We start from the raw sequence: 15,966 nt of genomic DNA, 5'->3' as shown, positions 1-15,966 counted from the left end.
ATAACTGCTATCTGAAAGAAAGAGTATTTTTTTCTTTGTAAGAAAGAGTAGTAATATGCAGTAAAAACCAGAGAAACTTATTTATTATTCTGGTCAAAATTAGAGGGCGTCTTTATTGTAACTCACCAGGACCAACCACATCTTTTCTTGAAGTACTGTAAGCGACAAATAGCCTCATATGGAAAACAAAGGGCACAGCAAACACCCTATGAGCTGTGCAAGTGAAAGTATTTAAGAGGCAGGTGATAAGGAGGAGCAAGCAAAACCATAATGCCTATAAGCGGAGGCTTTATTCATGGAATTAGCCCTACAGTAACTGGAGAGGTGACCAAAGTTTGAGTCTGAAGTCTATGACGTACTGGTCAGAAGTGCCAGTAATTCCATAGCTTCCATTCTGAATGTTGTAAACTTGGTTTTTTTTTGCAGCGAAATTCTGCAGGTCACACAGTGCATTTCTGGGGAACAAGAATTTACAGATAGGAGGATTCTCTGAAGTAGAAAGAAGCAGAAACAGGGTTGCCTGAATTGGGAAATGGACTTCCAGTGTTTCCTCCAGCTCATCTCAGAATAACGACAGATCAAAAATTAACACTAGACAGCGGAAAGAAGAAACACTGGCTATCTCTAAGCAGCAAGCATCTCCCCAAGACCTCTGGAGATAAGCCCTATGGTATACACTCTATAAACATAAAGAAATCGACACTGTGGGGAGAGTTGGCAAAAGGAACCGAATGATGTTGGCGACCCTCCTTCCTTTCCCCCGTGTGTTTTACAAAGTATGGTAATCAAGTCTTATTTAGGAAGCTGTGCTTGAAGAGGAGCTTCTTGCTAAAATATTGCACTCACCTTCCAGGACTGTTACTACTACGTATTTTTGGGTGCTGGTGCTTTCAAACCACGATTTACAAAATTGCTTCCCTTGAATTAATAGAATAATATATATGCACACTAGCACATAAGGAAAAGTGAATATAATTTATATTTAAAGCAATGCAAAAAGATTATAATTTAAACTAAGCAAATTGCAATTATTGCTCAATCTTGTTGAAGGATTATCTTCTAGTTCATCTCCCTGTTGGCAATACATTTTCAAATGAAGTATTTGAACATTGAAGTGGTTTTCAAAATTATCTCCCGTATATTTTTCTTGCAGCTATAATTAGAATCTAAACCTATTTTATTCTGAAGGACCTGGAGTGGACCAGAAGATGTGCAAATCAACTGTCAGTGATTTGCATTCATTTGCTTTTTTCTAAGATAATAGGATGCCTTGGATGTTGCTGCAGATCAAATAGTGAATTAAAAAGAGTTAATTAAAATTTTAAATAAAGTGAATTAAAAGTTACAAAGACAAGTTCTTTATTACTGTTTTTCTCAAACCAACAAAAAGCCTGTTAATTCTAAATTTAAAATAATTTTAAAGCACATGCTTTTGAGCACCTTCAAAATGTTAGCCACCAGGAGCATCATATAAAAGTTTCTGGACCTGTATGCTGAATGTAAGACATTTCAGTATAGCATTATATGAAAAATTTAGCGATACCTATCCAGATCAATACAGTAACTGAAAAAGTATGGTCTCTTTTCTTTTAGCCTGAACTGCTGAATGGGTCCATTGATTTTACTGTTTCACCTGCAAAAACATCCAACCTTTATACTCTAGCCTTCATTTTCACTTGGAACCCTTTAAGAAAGAATTTGCAAAACACATCACAAAAAATTGCCTAGAAAAATACAGCAACAAAGATATATCAGCTATCCACTAAGGCTAAATTTACTTTCTTTGACCACTAACCAAAGATGATTATAAGCCATTTTAAATTATGCTGCATTTGCACTGTAAGAAAGGTATGTGGTAGTCTCAGTGTTACTATTTTTACTACAGTCACCCAAAAATGGAACGTTTATTCCTCTGAAAACTTGTATTGCTAGATACATCATTTTAGTTGTCAAGGCAGGGACTTTTATATAACAACGGTCTGATTCTGTCAACACCATTATGTGAGACACATTCAAAGCTTAAGGGAGAATCCAGATTTCTTAAAACAGAAACAAAGATCATTATTCACTAGCCTCTTATTTAAATAAGATGTATCTGTTATGTCTTGTTTCAGATTTGTCCATTTATTTTGATGATCATCCAACATTCCCCTTGTATAACAGTCTTCAGTATTACCTGAACAGTCTTTAGTATTATCCTGGGCTTTCTCCTGAACATAGCTTTTTTTTTTTCAGAAAATGTTGTTCACAGTTAACAAGATGGTGAAAAATCATTACAGGTACAGAAATTCTGGGGAAGTGCATATTAGATTGCTGACTCCTTTGAGACAAGGGATGTTTTGTCTCTTTTAGTTCATACGAAGACATGAAAAACATTCCATAAATTTTGGGTTTCTATCTAATAAAGTCAAAATCAATGATTTTGCTGTCAACTACTGTGGGGGAGAAAAAAAATTCCCTGATTTACGCTTTTCGAGACTGGGTTGAGACTGCAGGATAATTACTTCTCTGTATTCCTTCGGGCATTTCTTTACTCTCTTCCTTCTCAATCTTTAACTCCTTCCCTCTCCTCCCTTAAACTCGCCTTCTGGAAAACAGCTGAGACTCAGGTTTATGCTTATCTATTTTAGTTTTTTTTCTACAACTCCAACAGAAGTCTTGCTCAGGGCGACATCCTTTAGATCTCAGCCTTCATAAAACGGGAGCGTTAAAAAAAGCAATGGCGATGTAATGTCTCAAAATTCATTGGAAACATCTTTCTTAGGCAAGGGCATCAATGAATGGGTCCAACCATTTTTACAGTTCAAAAGCCTTATTCATTACAAATAAAAACCCCAAACCCAACAAAAGCTCACAAATCTCTTGAGGGATATAATAATAATGGAATGGCACTATATGATCATGCATAACCTATTTGCATGTTGATGGCATGGAGAAGTTTGATGAAAAGATTTAAGAACCAAAGGAAAAAGAAACAGGGGCCAATTAATGTGATGTTCAAAGGACACACCAAGCTGGGATTTTATAGTATATAGTGAAATACTTGTGTTGCGTATTTCCATCTCATGACTGGCTGAAAAAAGATCAAAGCTTTTTTATTCCATATTAAGAATGACAGAATATTACAGCAAACATGCAATAAGGAGAAATGTAATAAGCTTTAATAAAAGATGATAATAAGGTTTGATAAGAACTTTTGGAATGTCACCAAATCTGGAATGTAAGATGAAAGCATCTGCATGTAGAGATTGTAGTGTGTTATTTGGAACCCCATGGAGCTAAACTGTGATTAGAACTACATATTTTTCCATAAATTAGCTTTTGTTTTGAATTTCCTGCTGAGATCACATACAAGTTGATTGAACGTGCAAGTCAATATATAGGTTTTCTAATCCTTTACTGTTTGTTAGGCTTCATGATACCATGATTACAGCAGTCCACTTGTAGATCAATGGGACGTGATTGGGGCCAAGAGAAAATAACCTATAACCTCTTTACGAAACTTCTTCATGGTGATTTAGATCTATCCATGATAATTACCACTCACCTACCTGAACTGTGCAATTATGTGGATGCATAAACAAACCACAACATGCAGATCACCTTGCAAACCCAAAGAATTTCCACGTCAATCTGTATTTAAAACCAGAATATCCATATTTAAAAATACAACGGACACAGCGAGTTCACCATCAAAGAGGCTTTTTTACACAACTCTACCTTACCTCAACAATTCCAATATACACTTGTCAGCTATTAGGTATCTGCAAAAGCAATCTTGTGCAGATTCTTGGTTCAAAAAACCAAGGTTTAAATCAGCTCAGTGACTGCAGTTACCCCCTACTGAAACCTCTCCTGCACCCTCTATTTTAGCTCAGTTCCTCACAGCAACACAGTTTCTCACTATAGCAGGAATCACGACTGCCTAAGCAGCTGTGTGTGTGGGCACACAAGTGAGACACACAAGAGGGTACTGGCTACTAGATGAAGCATCCTTTATTATATAGTCATTAATGCACTTTATGTGCATTGGAATAAAACATCATGTTCCTCTAGAGGCCTCACTGAAGTGAGACATGGCTTTTATGAAACTATTCTTGTGAGTAAAGATACACTGTAGGTACACGAAAATAAAAAACAAACCAAACAAATAATTTATCATATATGAGTTATGAAAGGAACCTATACCCTAAAGACAACTTTACTGTTAATAGTTTGTAAGACCAGTGATCTGTTGCTTGCAAGCAAGTTTGCAAGCCACTTTGTATTTTTAAAGAATTAGGTAAGCCTTTGAAAAAAAGTTAGGATTACAGTTTCACATTGATGTTTTTTCCCCCCTTACAATAAAATCAGCCATGACACTGAACTAGAAAATCTTACAGGTGATACTAAGAATAGACAGTCTTAGCTCTAAAGTAGCAGTTACTTATAAAATTGATGTAAAAAAACAATTACTCCTTTTACTGTGTGAAAAGATACTGGATCAGTAATAAGGACATGTTTTAAAATTATCCTCTACTTTTGATTCCCGTTGAACTGAAATAACAAGGATAGTATCTCTCCTTTTCAAACATACCTCAATATCATTACCTCTGCTTGAGATTACTAACAGGAGAGAGGCAGAAAAGAAGCTGCTGGGAACAAAAAACTTGGCAAGTAAGTTGAAAACATAAAGGACTATTCCTTGGCAGTGTGAAAAGATTTGGAGTGAGTCAAATGAGGACCCACTGTCCAACAAAAATGCCTCAATAAAAAATAGTGTGAAACTTGACATTTCAAAGATGAAAGACAATAAAACAACAGATGAGTTTTCAGCTTTTGCAAGTGAAGATAAATTTATTGTACCCTGTTGTTGTTTCCCACCTTGTGAAACTCATGTAAATCACAGGTTAGCAAAGGGTGTTTATGCAGCTGGCTGTTAGTTTTCGCTGAGTATGACTGAAATAAAAATACTACTCTTCCTGTAGTAACTTAGAAGTATTTTTGAATAAAAACCACAGAGAACATACCTGTTAGGTTTCTAGAGCTAGCTAATTTTCCAAATGGCTGGTATTTATTTGCAATACCTAACCCTCTCCCATATTACTCCTTCTATAGAGTTATTAAAAGAGATGCCTTTGTGTAATCCTATTTCATCAAATGTTGGCAAAACCACTCTAGTTTTGTTTGAATGGTTTTATTATTGAGGAAAATTAAACATTTCAAATGCAAACGTCCACATCATCTACACAGTTGTAGCACGTTTGTTTTTCCTGGATTATAGAACTACAAATATTGTTATAGGTGATGACTTCTAAGAGATAGCATTTTTTTATTATTTCGTGAATGAAGTTGTCTGAAATGGCATCAATGTGAAAATGAAGGATCTCATGTTTAAAGATTCTTGTCTACTTCAGAGGACACCTAGCTTTCATCCATAATTAATCACTGCAGTAGGGTAATTACACCTATATAAAATCCATGTGTTCTTGCGATCGCAGTCATAAATGTAACATCAAATGATATTGCTCAAAGCAAGTTTGGATACATGTACTTGACCTTTTATTCTAAAGTGCTTGTGTAGAGAGGTTTACCAAAATCTCATCTAAATCAGACAGTTTTAACAGCGTATTTTAAAGCATTCAAAAAGAGACCAAGCATTTCTCTTAATAGAAAAAGATCTGAGAAAAGATTGCAATTTACAGAAAGGATGCACTTTATAAAAGATGCAAAGCATACACAAAACTACCGGTTTTGATACATGTATTATAATATGCACATCACAGCAGACAGCACATCTCTAAGGGCTGCCTTCTTTCTTCACAGACACGAGCTAGAAAATAACGGAAACTACCAGCAAAGAAGAGAAGACTGTAAACCTATGTCCACAACAACTTGAGTAATCACCTGTGTAATTTCATCTCTGCTTTGCAAAATCTCTTAAACATAGGCACGCGTTTGAAGTATCACATATGCTTACATACTACTAAAACATACATGTTTACCTGCATTGATAAAATAGGAGCTACATCTCTAAGCTTGCTATTTATTGAAAATAAGTAGCTGATGTAATTTAACTTCATTTCTCATTAGACTGAAACATTGCTACTATTTCAGAGTCTGCCAGAAGATAAAGTAGTGCAGAAGGGCCCACTTCTCTACATAACGTGCTTGCAAAAGATACCGGTATTTCTGAGACCACCAGTTGGATCTTCATAAACCATCATATTGCATCACAGTATGATGGCAGAATCACACAGTGTGGGACCTATGGAAAATGACACCATGTCATCTTGCAGTTTATTACTACACCTGTTATATTGCCAGGATTACTGAGTTTCAATTTGCTCCACTGGGCAAAAGTGGAAGGGTGACAAGACTATTGCCAAAACCCTTCTGATATATCTTAATTAGGATACAAGCCTTTTTCAGAGCAGAGGTGGGTATGCTCCTTGACAGATTAACTTTTTTAATCCCTTGAAATCTTGTCAAGTTTCTTTTAACCTCCTGACTGCCAATTACATGTTCCTACATCCTTCTGTGCGAGGATTATCTTTCTCAATGAATGTTCTACTCTCAGTGCCACTAACAATAATAGCATGTGACATCCACAACACCAATCAAGTACTAATACTGTGCACTCCTGAAAGAGTAAATATTATATTATGCTTCGCACTGAGTCTGAAACACAGTAACAAGACCTTTGTTCAAAAAAACATCAACCAAAGGCGTTACTCACAATGGTATTCTTGCACGAGAAAAGAAAGTATGTTTAATGTTCAGGCTTCACAACACAGATGTTCAACACGTTTAGATTCTGTACTATTTCAACGAAAGATGTTAGAAACGCTTTCAGCCCAATTCAGCCCAATAAGCTGGTGAAGCATAACAGCTTCATTTTCTGACTAGTCATTCTCTCTCCGTCTCCCAGTTTTGAAAGAAAGAATGTGGTGAAGAAAAGAAATTACATTCTTGCTTACGAAGTATTTCCACACTAAGAAGGCACAATGACCTCATCAGCAATGCTGTATAAACATTGTAAGAAACTCATACAGACGTCTAGAAGTCATAGCTATGGGATACCAAGGAAAATAAATTTATCTCATGTTAGTCATAGCTGAAAATCCCTGCAATGCAGAAAGTCATGGAAGTACTAGCTGTAATATTAAGCTTCAGGTTTAAGCATAAAACCAGTGTGGACAGTCACACGTGTATCTGAATACTTTCATTTACAAAGCACGTGTCAGAAATGACTGAAAGGAGTTGCCTGAACAGATATTATAAAGGCATGGCCTACAAGTACCAATTATCTGGCTTCTATAGTTCTGTTTTTAATGACTGTGAAGTATCGAGATGGAACTAGGACATTGCTACTTCAGAATCCAAGGACTTTCCTAAGGTCCATTCAGGATGTTAAAACCCTTTAGAAATTCCAGGAGGTGGTTTCCACCTGCTAAATAATTGTGCTGTACTGCATTCACCGTTATATGAGCACACACTGAAGGCCCAACTGAAGAGACTACACACCCTTTGGTCCTACTTTGTAGTTAGACCACATACCTGACCTTCAGTCAGAGAAAAGCAAGATGTGGCACTGATGTCTAAAACCACAGGCAAGCAGATTTTGACAGGTGTGGAGCAAAAGCCACGCATGCTGCCGAAGCAGAGCCCCACACATGGCGCTGTCATCATCAGCGGCAGCGAGCTTCTGGATGCCCATGACATTTGGATCTGGAAACATGCATTCTAGACAGAAGTAAGACATGACTATGTACCTAATCCACAGCTGCTTGCTTTGAGAGGCAGCCACTTCCAATCGCCATCAAGCCTGAACTGATAAGGGAAACGTTTAATTTGGGAAAAGGAAGGATGACAGTGAACTGACAGTGACACTGCTTCTGTCTCCAAATGCACCAGAGACACACGGAGCTTTCCCTAAAAGCCCCATGGACACTTAAAATGAGAGTTTTCTACAACTTTTTAATGTACTCTCTGTAGTGCTGGAGACGCTGGCTGCCTTCACAGCTCCAGAGATAGGCACACACTGAGCAAAACCACAAGATGTTGATGTAGTTCTCCTAAGTGCTTGGTGCAGACAACGCTAAGAACCCATTCTTTGATAGGTGATGTGCTTTCTCAGAAAAGTTTGTAAAAACAAGTTTCCCTGCTGTAGATTTTTGGATGGTAGTTGGAATACACTGTGATATGTGGACTTGGTAAACTGTAAAATCTCAGAGCACTTTCTTCAAATGATGTCAACAAACCAAGAGGAAAACCAAAATATTTCTTATTACCCCCCCTGCCCCGAATCAGATATATAAATGTATTAGTCTACCTCAATACCTCTAATTTGATTGAAAGAGGAATGAGGTGAGAGCATAAATCTGGCAAACTGTAAAAATCTGCCACATATCTGCAGACAGGGAACATATTTCCAATCCATACGCCTCAGTGAAGCTCCAGTCATAGCTAAGGTCCCAGCACAACCTGGGGAGGCAGATGGATGTGGGGAAAGAATGCGGAAAAACAAAAGTTCTTGATGAAACTCTCAGTGACAACAGCATTACAATACTCAAAATTAAATGCAGGTCAAGAGAAAAACAGTTTCTATAAACACATAATGAAAAGTAAAGGTGATTAATGGCAACTTAACTATATTCTCCCTCATGCCTGTTAATTACAATACCTATGCTGGGTATTGCAATAAAAATTCCATTTAAATGGCATTATTAATTAAGTTGTTTTCTTCATTCCTGGCAGTAATTGAGCTTTACAAACAGCAGAATAATGTTAACTTGGCATTGCAATAAAAAAGAAATATTGTATTGTTCTTTATTGATAAAATAAAATAGATTCCTTTTGATTACAGGTATATGGAGTCATTGCTTTAGTCACAAAAATTCAGTTCTACAATTGTCACGGTTGTAAGTCCATTAGTTTTGGGGAGCGTGGTTCTGCCCTACTATGACTTCTGCCACTGAGAACAGAAAAAGGCATCTGGTCCTCTGCAATCTGGGAAGAGACATGAATGCCAGCAGCTATCACACTAAATCCTGAGTAATATGGGAGAACCACAGACAAGAAACTTGGGAACACACTGGAGACATGCAAAGTTAACCTCAATCTGCAGAAACAGACAGTTTTCTAATTTTTAAGGATTACTTAAAGCTCACCTGCAGGATAGTTAATTGACCCTCAGTTATAATTTTCACACCCTGTACCCCTCCGTGTCAAGTCTGCTCTAATGATGAAACTTGTTTGCTATTTTTCCTGGCCACCTCCTTCTCTTTCTGCCTTAAAACCTCTTATTTTAAGTTGCTCTGCTACTCTCAGTAGGTTTTTGAGATAACTCTGAAGATAGCTGTCCATTATTAGAAATCTATTAGCATATAAATTTTCAGTTTAGTTTAAATAGCTTGAGATGATGATAAAACATTAATGTTTCTAGATGGACGAAAAGCATGAATGCACAGTATTATAACCACAGAATAAGTACAATGTACCTATTTTTATACAAATGTGGAAAATACGAACTATCTGTAATTATAAAAAATGGCTTTCAAGTCTGGTATCTCTTTTCCATTCACATTTCATTTGCAATTTGTGTTATGACTGTATGGTCATCTCCGTGTCATAGCAGAACTGCCGTTTTTCTGCTGTTTCTCACGGAACGAAACATAAATTAAAGTACATGTTTTCCCAAAAGATGTTCCAGTTAAGTCTAAATCTTAGCTTTCTTTTCTGTCCAAATTAGATTTGCTTAACTGTTCACAGCAAGCAGTAGTGACAAAAATAGTCCTGTAGCCTTTTTAATTAAACAAAACTCATTTATCCTTTTTTTCCCCCTCTATAGAAGAGATGCCCTTCTGTTATCACTGATACTTAAATATTTGCTTTATCACAAAGAATAGCTAGCTGCTGTATATTCTTGTCCTGACCATTGGCTGCAGAGCTAAGGTTAATAAAATGATCAATTCCAAGGTACACAGAGGGTGAAATGCTCAACAGACTTGAAAGTATAACAGATTGTTGTGAAGAAGTCAGGACAGCAGAGGCCCGACTAAATAGGTCAGGTCTCCCTGTGTATTTGAAGACTGTTTTATGTTCACAGAAACCTATTTAGTAGACATAAGACAACATTCATGACGGATGCATGCAATCTTTCAGTGTAAAACTCTTCAAGCGTAATTGAATGATTCTGGTACTGTGTAATTCTAACACTGACTGAGGAAAACTGCTCGCCCCTGGTTGCATGCACAGTGAAAACGGCACTCACTCACTTCTTGTATTGACTTAGACCATGTCAAGATAGTGCCATTGGCAATGGAGAATCAGTTGCCAGAGCAATTCTTGGGGACGAGAGAGGGGCCTGATGTCCCCAGATTTTCATTAATTTCGTCCAGTTGTTGAATCCACACTAAAGAAGAAATAATTGGTATAGTACCTATCAGTCTGTTAACATAGCTGGTCAGAGTCTGTGCTACACAACACCATATTGGAAACAACTCCTGACTGACGTAGTACTCTAAAACTGCACAGTGGATTTTTTCTGTTAGAAGAAAACCACACCCAAGAACAACTGACCCTCCCTTAATAAAACCAAGAGTGGACAGAGCAGATCCCAAATGGCAGAACTGAAGAATGGAGGTGACATATGAAACGTTGATTTGATGCCCATGTTTGACCTAGTTGTTCTACAGAACTTTCATTCATTCGTTGCAAATGACGGATGGTGAATGAGGCAGTAAGCCATGGGGAGAGGAGGACAGTTTTGTTTTGTCTTGAACACTGTAAAGCTGGACTCCATTTCTGGCTCTCACACAGGCTTCCTGTACCAAGTTTGGGTAAAACTATTAATGTGTATTTAGAAAGAGGTCAAACTAAGGCAACTGCACGTTTCTTACTCTTTCATGGCTTAAATTTAATACTGCTCTTCCTAGTCTTCCAAACAGGGAAAAAGATTCTAAAATTTTCACGCTGGAAAAAAAATAAATGGCCATTTTCTTCCTTGGTTGAAAATCTGATTATGGATAGCAGTTAAGCAAATGAGCAGCTTGAAGAAATTCCAGCGTACTCCTGATCCCAAAACGAGGCAGTTTATATTCTTTATTCCCCATCTTTCTAACCCACTATTTCAGGGAGCTCTTCTTTGAATCCTTTACTCTAGATGAGATCTCCACTTTCCTGTATGTTGCTGTACTATCTTTCGGTTCAGCACTTGCATGTTCCTGTTGCTTAACTCCTTGTTTCTCAACCATTTAATTGCAGATGAAGCTTCTAGACAAAGGATCAGTATTTTCCCAGCTCCTATTTTCCTCTAAAAGTTAGCAGGTCTCATTGGCAGGAATGGTGAACTTAAACATTTTGTACGTTGCAAAATGGCTGAGAGAGACCACGAGGACTAGAAAAGCAAGAATATGTGGGGAGGCTGGAAGTGAGACGCACTTTCCTTTAGGCTGAAATAACATTTTCAATTCCTTCTGAAACCCAAGACTGCATTAAGTGGCCTTACAATACAGTGTTTGCTTTCTGCCCCAATACAGTGTTTGCTTTCTGCCCATGCTTACACCCTCTGCTCTCACCTCCTCTTTGAAGACTCTGTAAATGTAGGAGTCTTTCCTGTCAGTGATGGAAGAAGTGCAAGACAGACCAGACTCTTGATGTAGCTCCTTCCCCTGGTTAGGCTAATTGACAGAGCAGTAATTGGCTGAGTAGTTCTGCAAAGGCAGACATGGAGTCTAGCAAACTGTCTCTTCTGCCTTATGTCGCCTGAGAAGAGGCAGTGGGATCCGAAGTCACTGTCTCTACCCCATATCCACTGCAACTAAAATAGGCCTGGGCACGACACATTCATCTCTCTGCTTTTCTGACAAGAGCTGGTTACACCACCGCTCACTGGGTAAGCAGTCTTACTAGTTCTTCAGTCCGCAGCCGCCACAGTCACACAGCGGACATCAGCCACACTATGCTCCTTATCAATGTATACTGGCATATTTTGCAGCAAGGGCTGTAGCACTTCCACGCTTGTGGCAATGTCTCTCTATGAAGTTCAAAACATGTCTCAAACTGCCTTTATGAACGTGACATGCCACCTCAGATGCTGTAAACCTCAGCAGACAAGCCAGACCACTGTATTAGAGCCATGTCACAAGATGCTAGAGGTCCCACAATACCACAGTCCTTCCCAACTTTTTATATTATGACCCATTTCTTACTCAGTCATTTCCCTTTTCACACCTATGTTATGAAACAGTTAACCAAGGTGAAGGACTGTTTCCATCTTACATTAATGATTTCCACCGATTTATACTTGGACAGCCTATTAAATGGAGAGTAATTCTGATACTACATCTGTGGAGATGGCAAAACCACATATATGAATGAGTGTAATCCATTCATGGTTTTATGGACCTTAAGTTCTCTAGAGAGTGTCCCTGAGTGCTGGATTTTACATTTAGATTGCTGAGTTAGCTGAACTGTGTGTAATATCACCAGTAGGCAAAGAGCTCCCTATTGACTATGGGCAGAGGCAGGCCCTTGTGCATTATTTCAGCAAGGATGTGAGCTGGCATGCGCCCATGAAATGAAATGTTGTACAGCTATATTCGGGGTTTTTTTACAGGTTATGTGAATAAATGATGTGTGGAGCTGAAAGCTCTCACTCACTGGAAAGCTCGTCTCTTTTTCCCAAATACAGGAACAGAGGCGCATTAGACATGCTTACATTTCTTAATGTGCCTGTGGGAGAAATAATCCGGTACAGCCATCTTCCTGTGCCCCTCAGATTCATAAATAATCTCACTCTTTGGGGCTAGCAAAGTGTAGAGCTCAGCTCAGAATCAGGTCTTCAATATTTTACCGTCTGGCTGCTTTTCCCGGTTCTTGACAGTGATACTTCACACTGAATTCTTCTTTTGTATTTATGTATTTATTTAGTAGCAGATGTTTGCTTCTGATGAGTTATAAGGCAATATTATGGAGACCGAGTGCAATTAACATGCTTTATAGATGGGATTATTTCCACTCCACTTTTTTTAAAAAAGATGTAGTGTTGTCAAAGCTTAACTCTAAACCACACCTTTATAGGTGCGCATGTTCACAGAACTTTAGTACAGAGCCAGTGACTGCAAGGGGCTGGACGGCAGCGGCAAGCCCTGTGTTCGCATACGTGCCTTTTGCTCTTCGGGGCTGGCAGCTGAAGTGGAAAAGGTGCTCAGGGGGCTCGGTTTTGCTGGGGCAAAGCAGAATTTCTCCAGCTACTCAGCAACCCGGTTTCTTGCATTGTTCACAGGAGCTTCAGCTCAGGAAGAACTACTTCAAAGGCTTTATATAGCTTATGGTGCGCCTCGGATTGAAACGAAGCAAGTCCGTTTCAACAAAGGCAATGAAGATTTAAGGATCATAAGGTCTTCTAGGCTTTATTACTAATTTGCACTGATTTCAAAAAGAGGGAGGAAAGGAGAGATTGACTGTCCTCTTTCTATTTTCTTTCCTTGACTTCTTAAGACTCTGTATCTAAGTGCAACCAATACCAAAACCCAGACCCTTACATTTGTATTTCCCTAACTGTGGTGACTTAAACTTCTAATTAACTAATCAGTTAAAAGAAAGTCTTTGAAGATCATTTATGGACTCAGAGGTGAAAAAATTTGTAATCTGGACAAAGCCACAGAAGAAATTACTAGCACAAAACCAGCCTGTTCTGTTCCCTCATTAAAGTCAATGTTATTTTTCTTACAGATAAGCACTGCCCCCAGTTAACAGCCTAAACCTCAAATTATAGAATATACAGAGCGAACAGTTACGACATTAAATAATTACAGAGATGAAGAAATAAAGGAAATCCTCTAAAATAAAAATTGGGAAATGGAATTTAACAAACAAATAAAGAAAAGAGAGCATAATTAGAAATAAACAACCCGCAGGACAGGAAGAAGTCTCTGTCCTTTTGGACAATTGTTTTCCCTATCTTGCAATCAAAAGCATGTATTAGACTTCTGCTCTACCTCTGTACACAAACATATGTGTATGTAATGATGAAATAAGTGATAGTTCACATTCCTAAATGCTGCATTAGTTGTATTTCATGCAAAATGAGAGGAAAAGAGTTCCATGGATAAGCTGCAAGTTATAGTCACGTTACAAAATTTTTAAAGCCTATATTTTGCACATACTTTTATAAGAACTAGACACCACATAGCTTAATTGCAGTTCAAATACTGCTTTGAATTAATTAATTCACCCACCATCATGCTGTAGAATGCTTGCAAAATACTCAAACTTTCTATTTCCTCAAAACAATTGGGACTTCTCTTTAAATAACTGTTGTGGTTTTTCCTGTTACCAAAAAGTTGGCTAGTTAAAAGTCAGTGTGTCACAGTCCATATACAATCCATCAGACATCCCTGTTCACGGTGACAATTACAAAAAATGGGACTCACCTATAAAGTAGGACAGCAGTATTGCCAGCAGCACTGAGACCCCTACAGCACAGAGCGCAGTGCATTTCCAGCTACAGTACTTCGAAGACTTCTTGAATTTAAAAGCACTTCTGGATAGAGTGTTCCTAGGTAGTGGCCGAGTAGGAGGGGAATAAACAGAGCCGGATGCCATTGTGTACCCTGGCGTTGCAGTACTGAACAGCGGTGTGGTCCCCGTTCCTGTTTTGAATAGGAAATGCCTGTGGAAGAAAGAGTGTATGGTAAAGTATGAAAGTAAATAAAGCTGGAGCACAGGCAGTCATACCTCTTTTGTTTAACGTTGCTTATTTTTCAAATAGCTAACAACATCCAATCGACAAAGGGTCACGGAATCAATACTTGTTGTAACACTCGGACATAAAAGACACTTTCCCTTTAAGAAAAGACTGAACCCCCCCAAACGTAGTAATACACTGGTTTCCAGACAGGAAACAAAACTACCCAAAACACAGTACGTTAGGGAGGAGGTCTCTCATAGTTTATCCAACAAGTTGGGACAGGCTTTCTGCTGCTGTTTATTTTTCTTGGCTTTTGCTACAGACTACAGGGAACTCCATTAAAAAGTCAATAATAAGCAATCTGACTATAGCCCACACTACTTATCACAGCCCTCCTGGGTTAAGTACAAAGAAAACAGCAATCTCTCAGATACAAACTTTTGGCAACTTTGCCAGAATTAGTCAGTTAACAGATTTTTTTTTTTGTGTCCTAAATACTCAGTTCTCTAAGCCATATCTCCTTGCATGTAATCTTACCATAACAAGACCGTACTATGGATACAGCAGCTAGTCACAGCCCAGGAAGGACTCTAAAGAAATGTATTTAGTAAGTGCTTAAAAGAACCACTGCCAGCAAGAGAAATGAAAAGCAAAGCCGAAGTTAAGACACACTCTGTGAGTTACCAGTAAACTTAATTTTTTTTCCAATTTAAATTTCTAAAAGAAGTATTACTCCCTGAGCCTACATGCAGTAGAACCCTTTAATTTTAGTTCATGCAGGTGTAATTATTTTGGAAGAGCCTCTAAGCATAGCAGATACTACCTGGAGTTTTTCTCCTGACGCACATATACAACTCCACAAACAATAAAACCTCAGCCAAACAAAGTTCTTTGCAGCAGGGTTTTTTCCACCAATTTGCTATGTTGGCAAATCTGTAGTGTAAGGCTTGGCCTTACCTAATTAGATTTTGCAAAATGAATACATTATAGCTAAAAATGGTAAGAAAGCACACTGTGGAGAATTTTGAACTTCCCAAGCACACTAACAGCTGAACAGAACTAGAGAGGTGTTTGCATTTTTTAATAGGTAAGAGACACTCATGAATTGCTGATACCCAGGTCCTCCTGAAGCTGAGTGCATGCTTACACTGTGTTTGCCTACTGCAGGTCACCTACACAGTATGGGTCAGAGGATCTGGCCCCAAATGAGCTAGCTGTGGAGAAGAAAGCCCTCCAGTTATACCATGTGGCACTGTGGACTCCTTCTTGGCCGATGGGACTTTCATCCT

General features: G+C 38.3%; 1 protein-coding gene across 9 annotated transcripts in view; it reads right to left on the bottom strand.

Moving 5' to 3' along the window:
• Nucleotides 1-15,966, bottom strand: part of TENM3 (teneurin transmembrane protein 3) — a 323,373-nt gene that overhangs the window by 102,537 nt on the left and 204,870 nt on the right. For all 9 annotated transcript variants that reach the window (XM_055714055.1, XM_027814146.2, XM_055714069.1 and 6 more), the window contains one exon: nt 14,421-14,659. In XM_055714055.1, coding sequence (XP_055570030.1) covers nt 14,421-14,659 — 239 coding nt within the window. The remainder of the gene's footprint in view (nt 1-14,420; nt 14,660-15,966) is intronic.

Source organism: Falco cherrug, chromosome 1 (genome assembly GCF_023634085.1).
Source record: "Falco cherrug isolate bFalChe1 chromosome 1, bFalChe1.pri, whole genome shotgun sequence".
NCBI classification, from domain to species: Eukaryota; Metazoa; Chordata; class Aves; order Falconiformes; family Falconidae; genus Falco; species Falco cherrug.
Note: the sequence above shows the minus strand (reverse complement) of the source record. Positions and strands in the feature narration are given on the sequence as shown.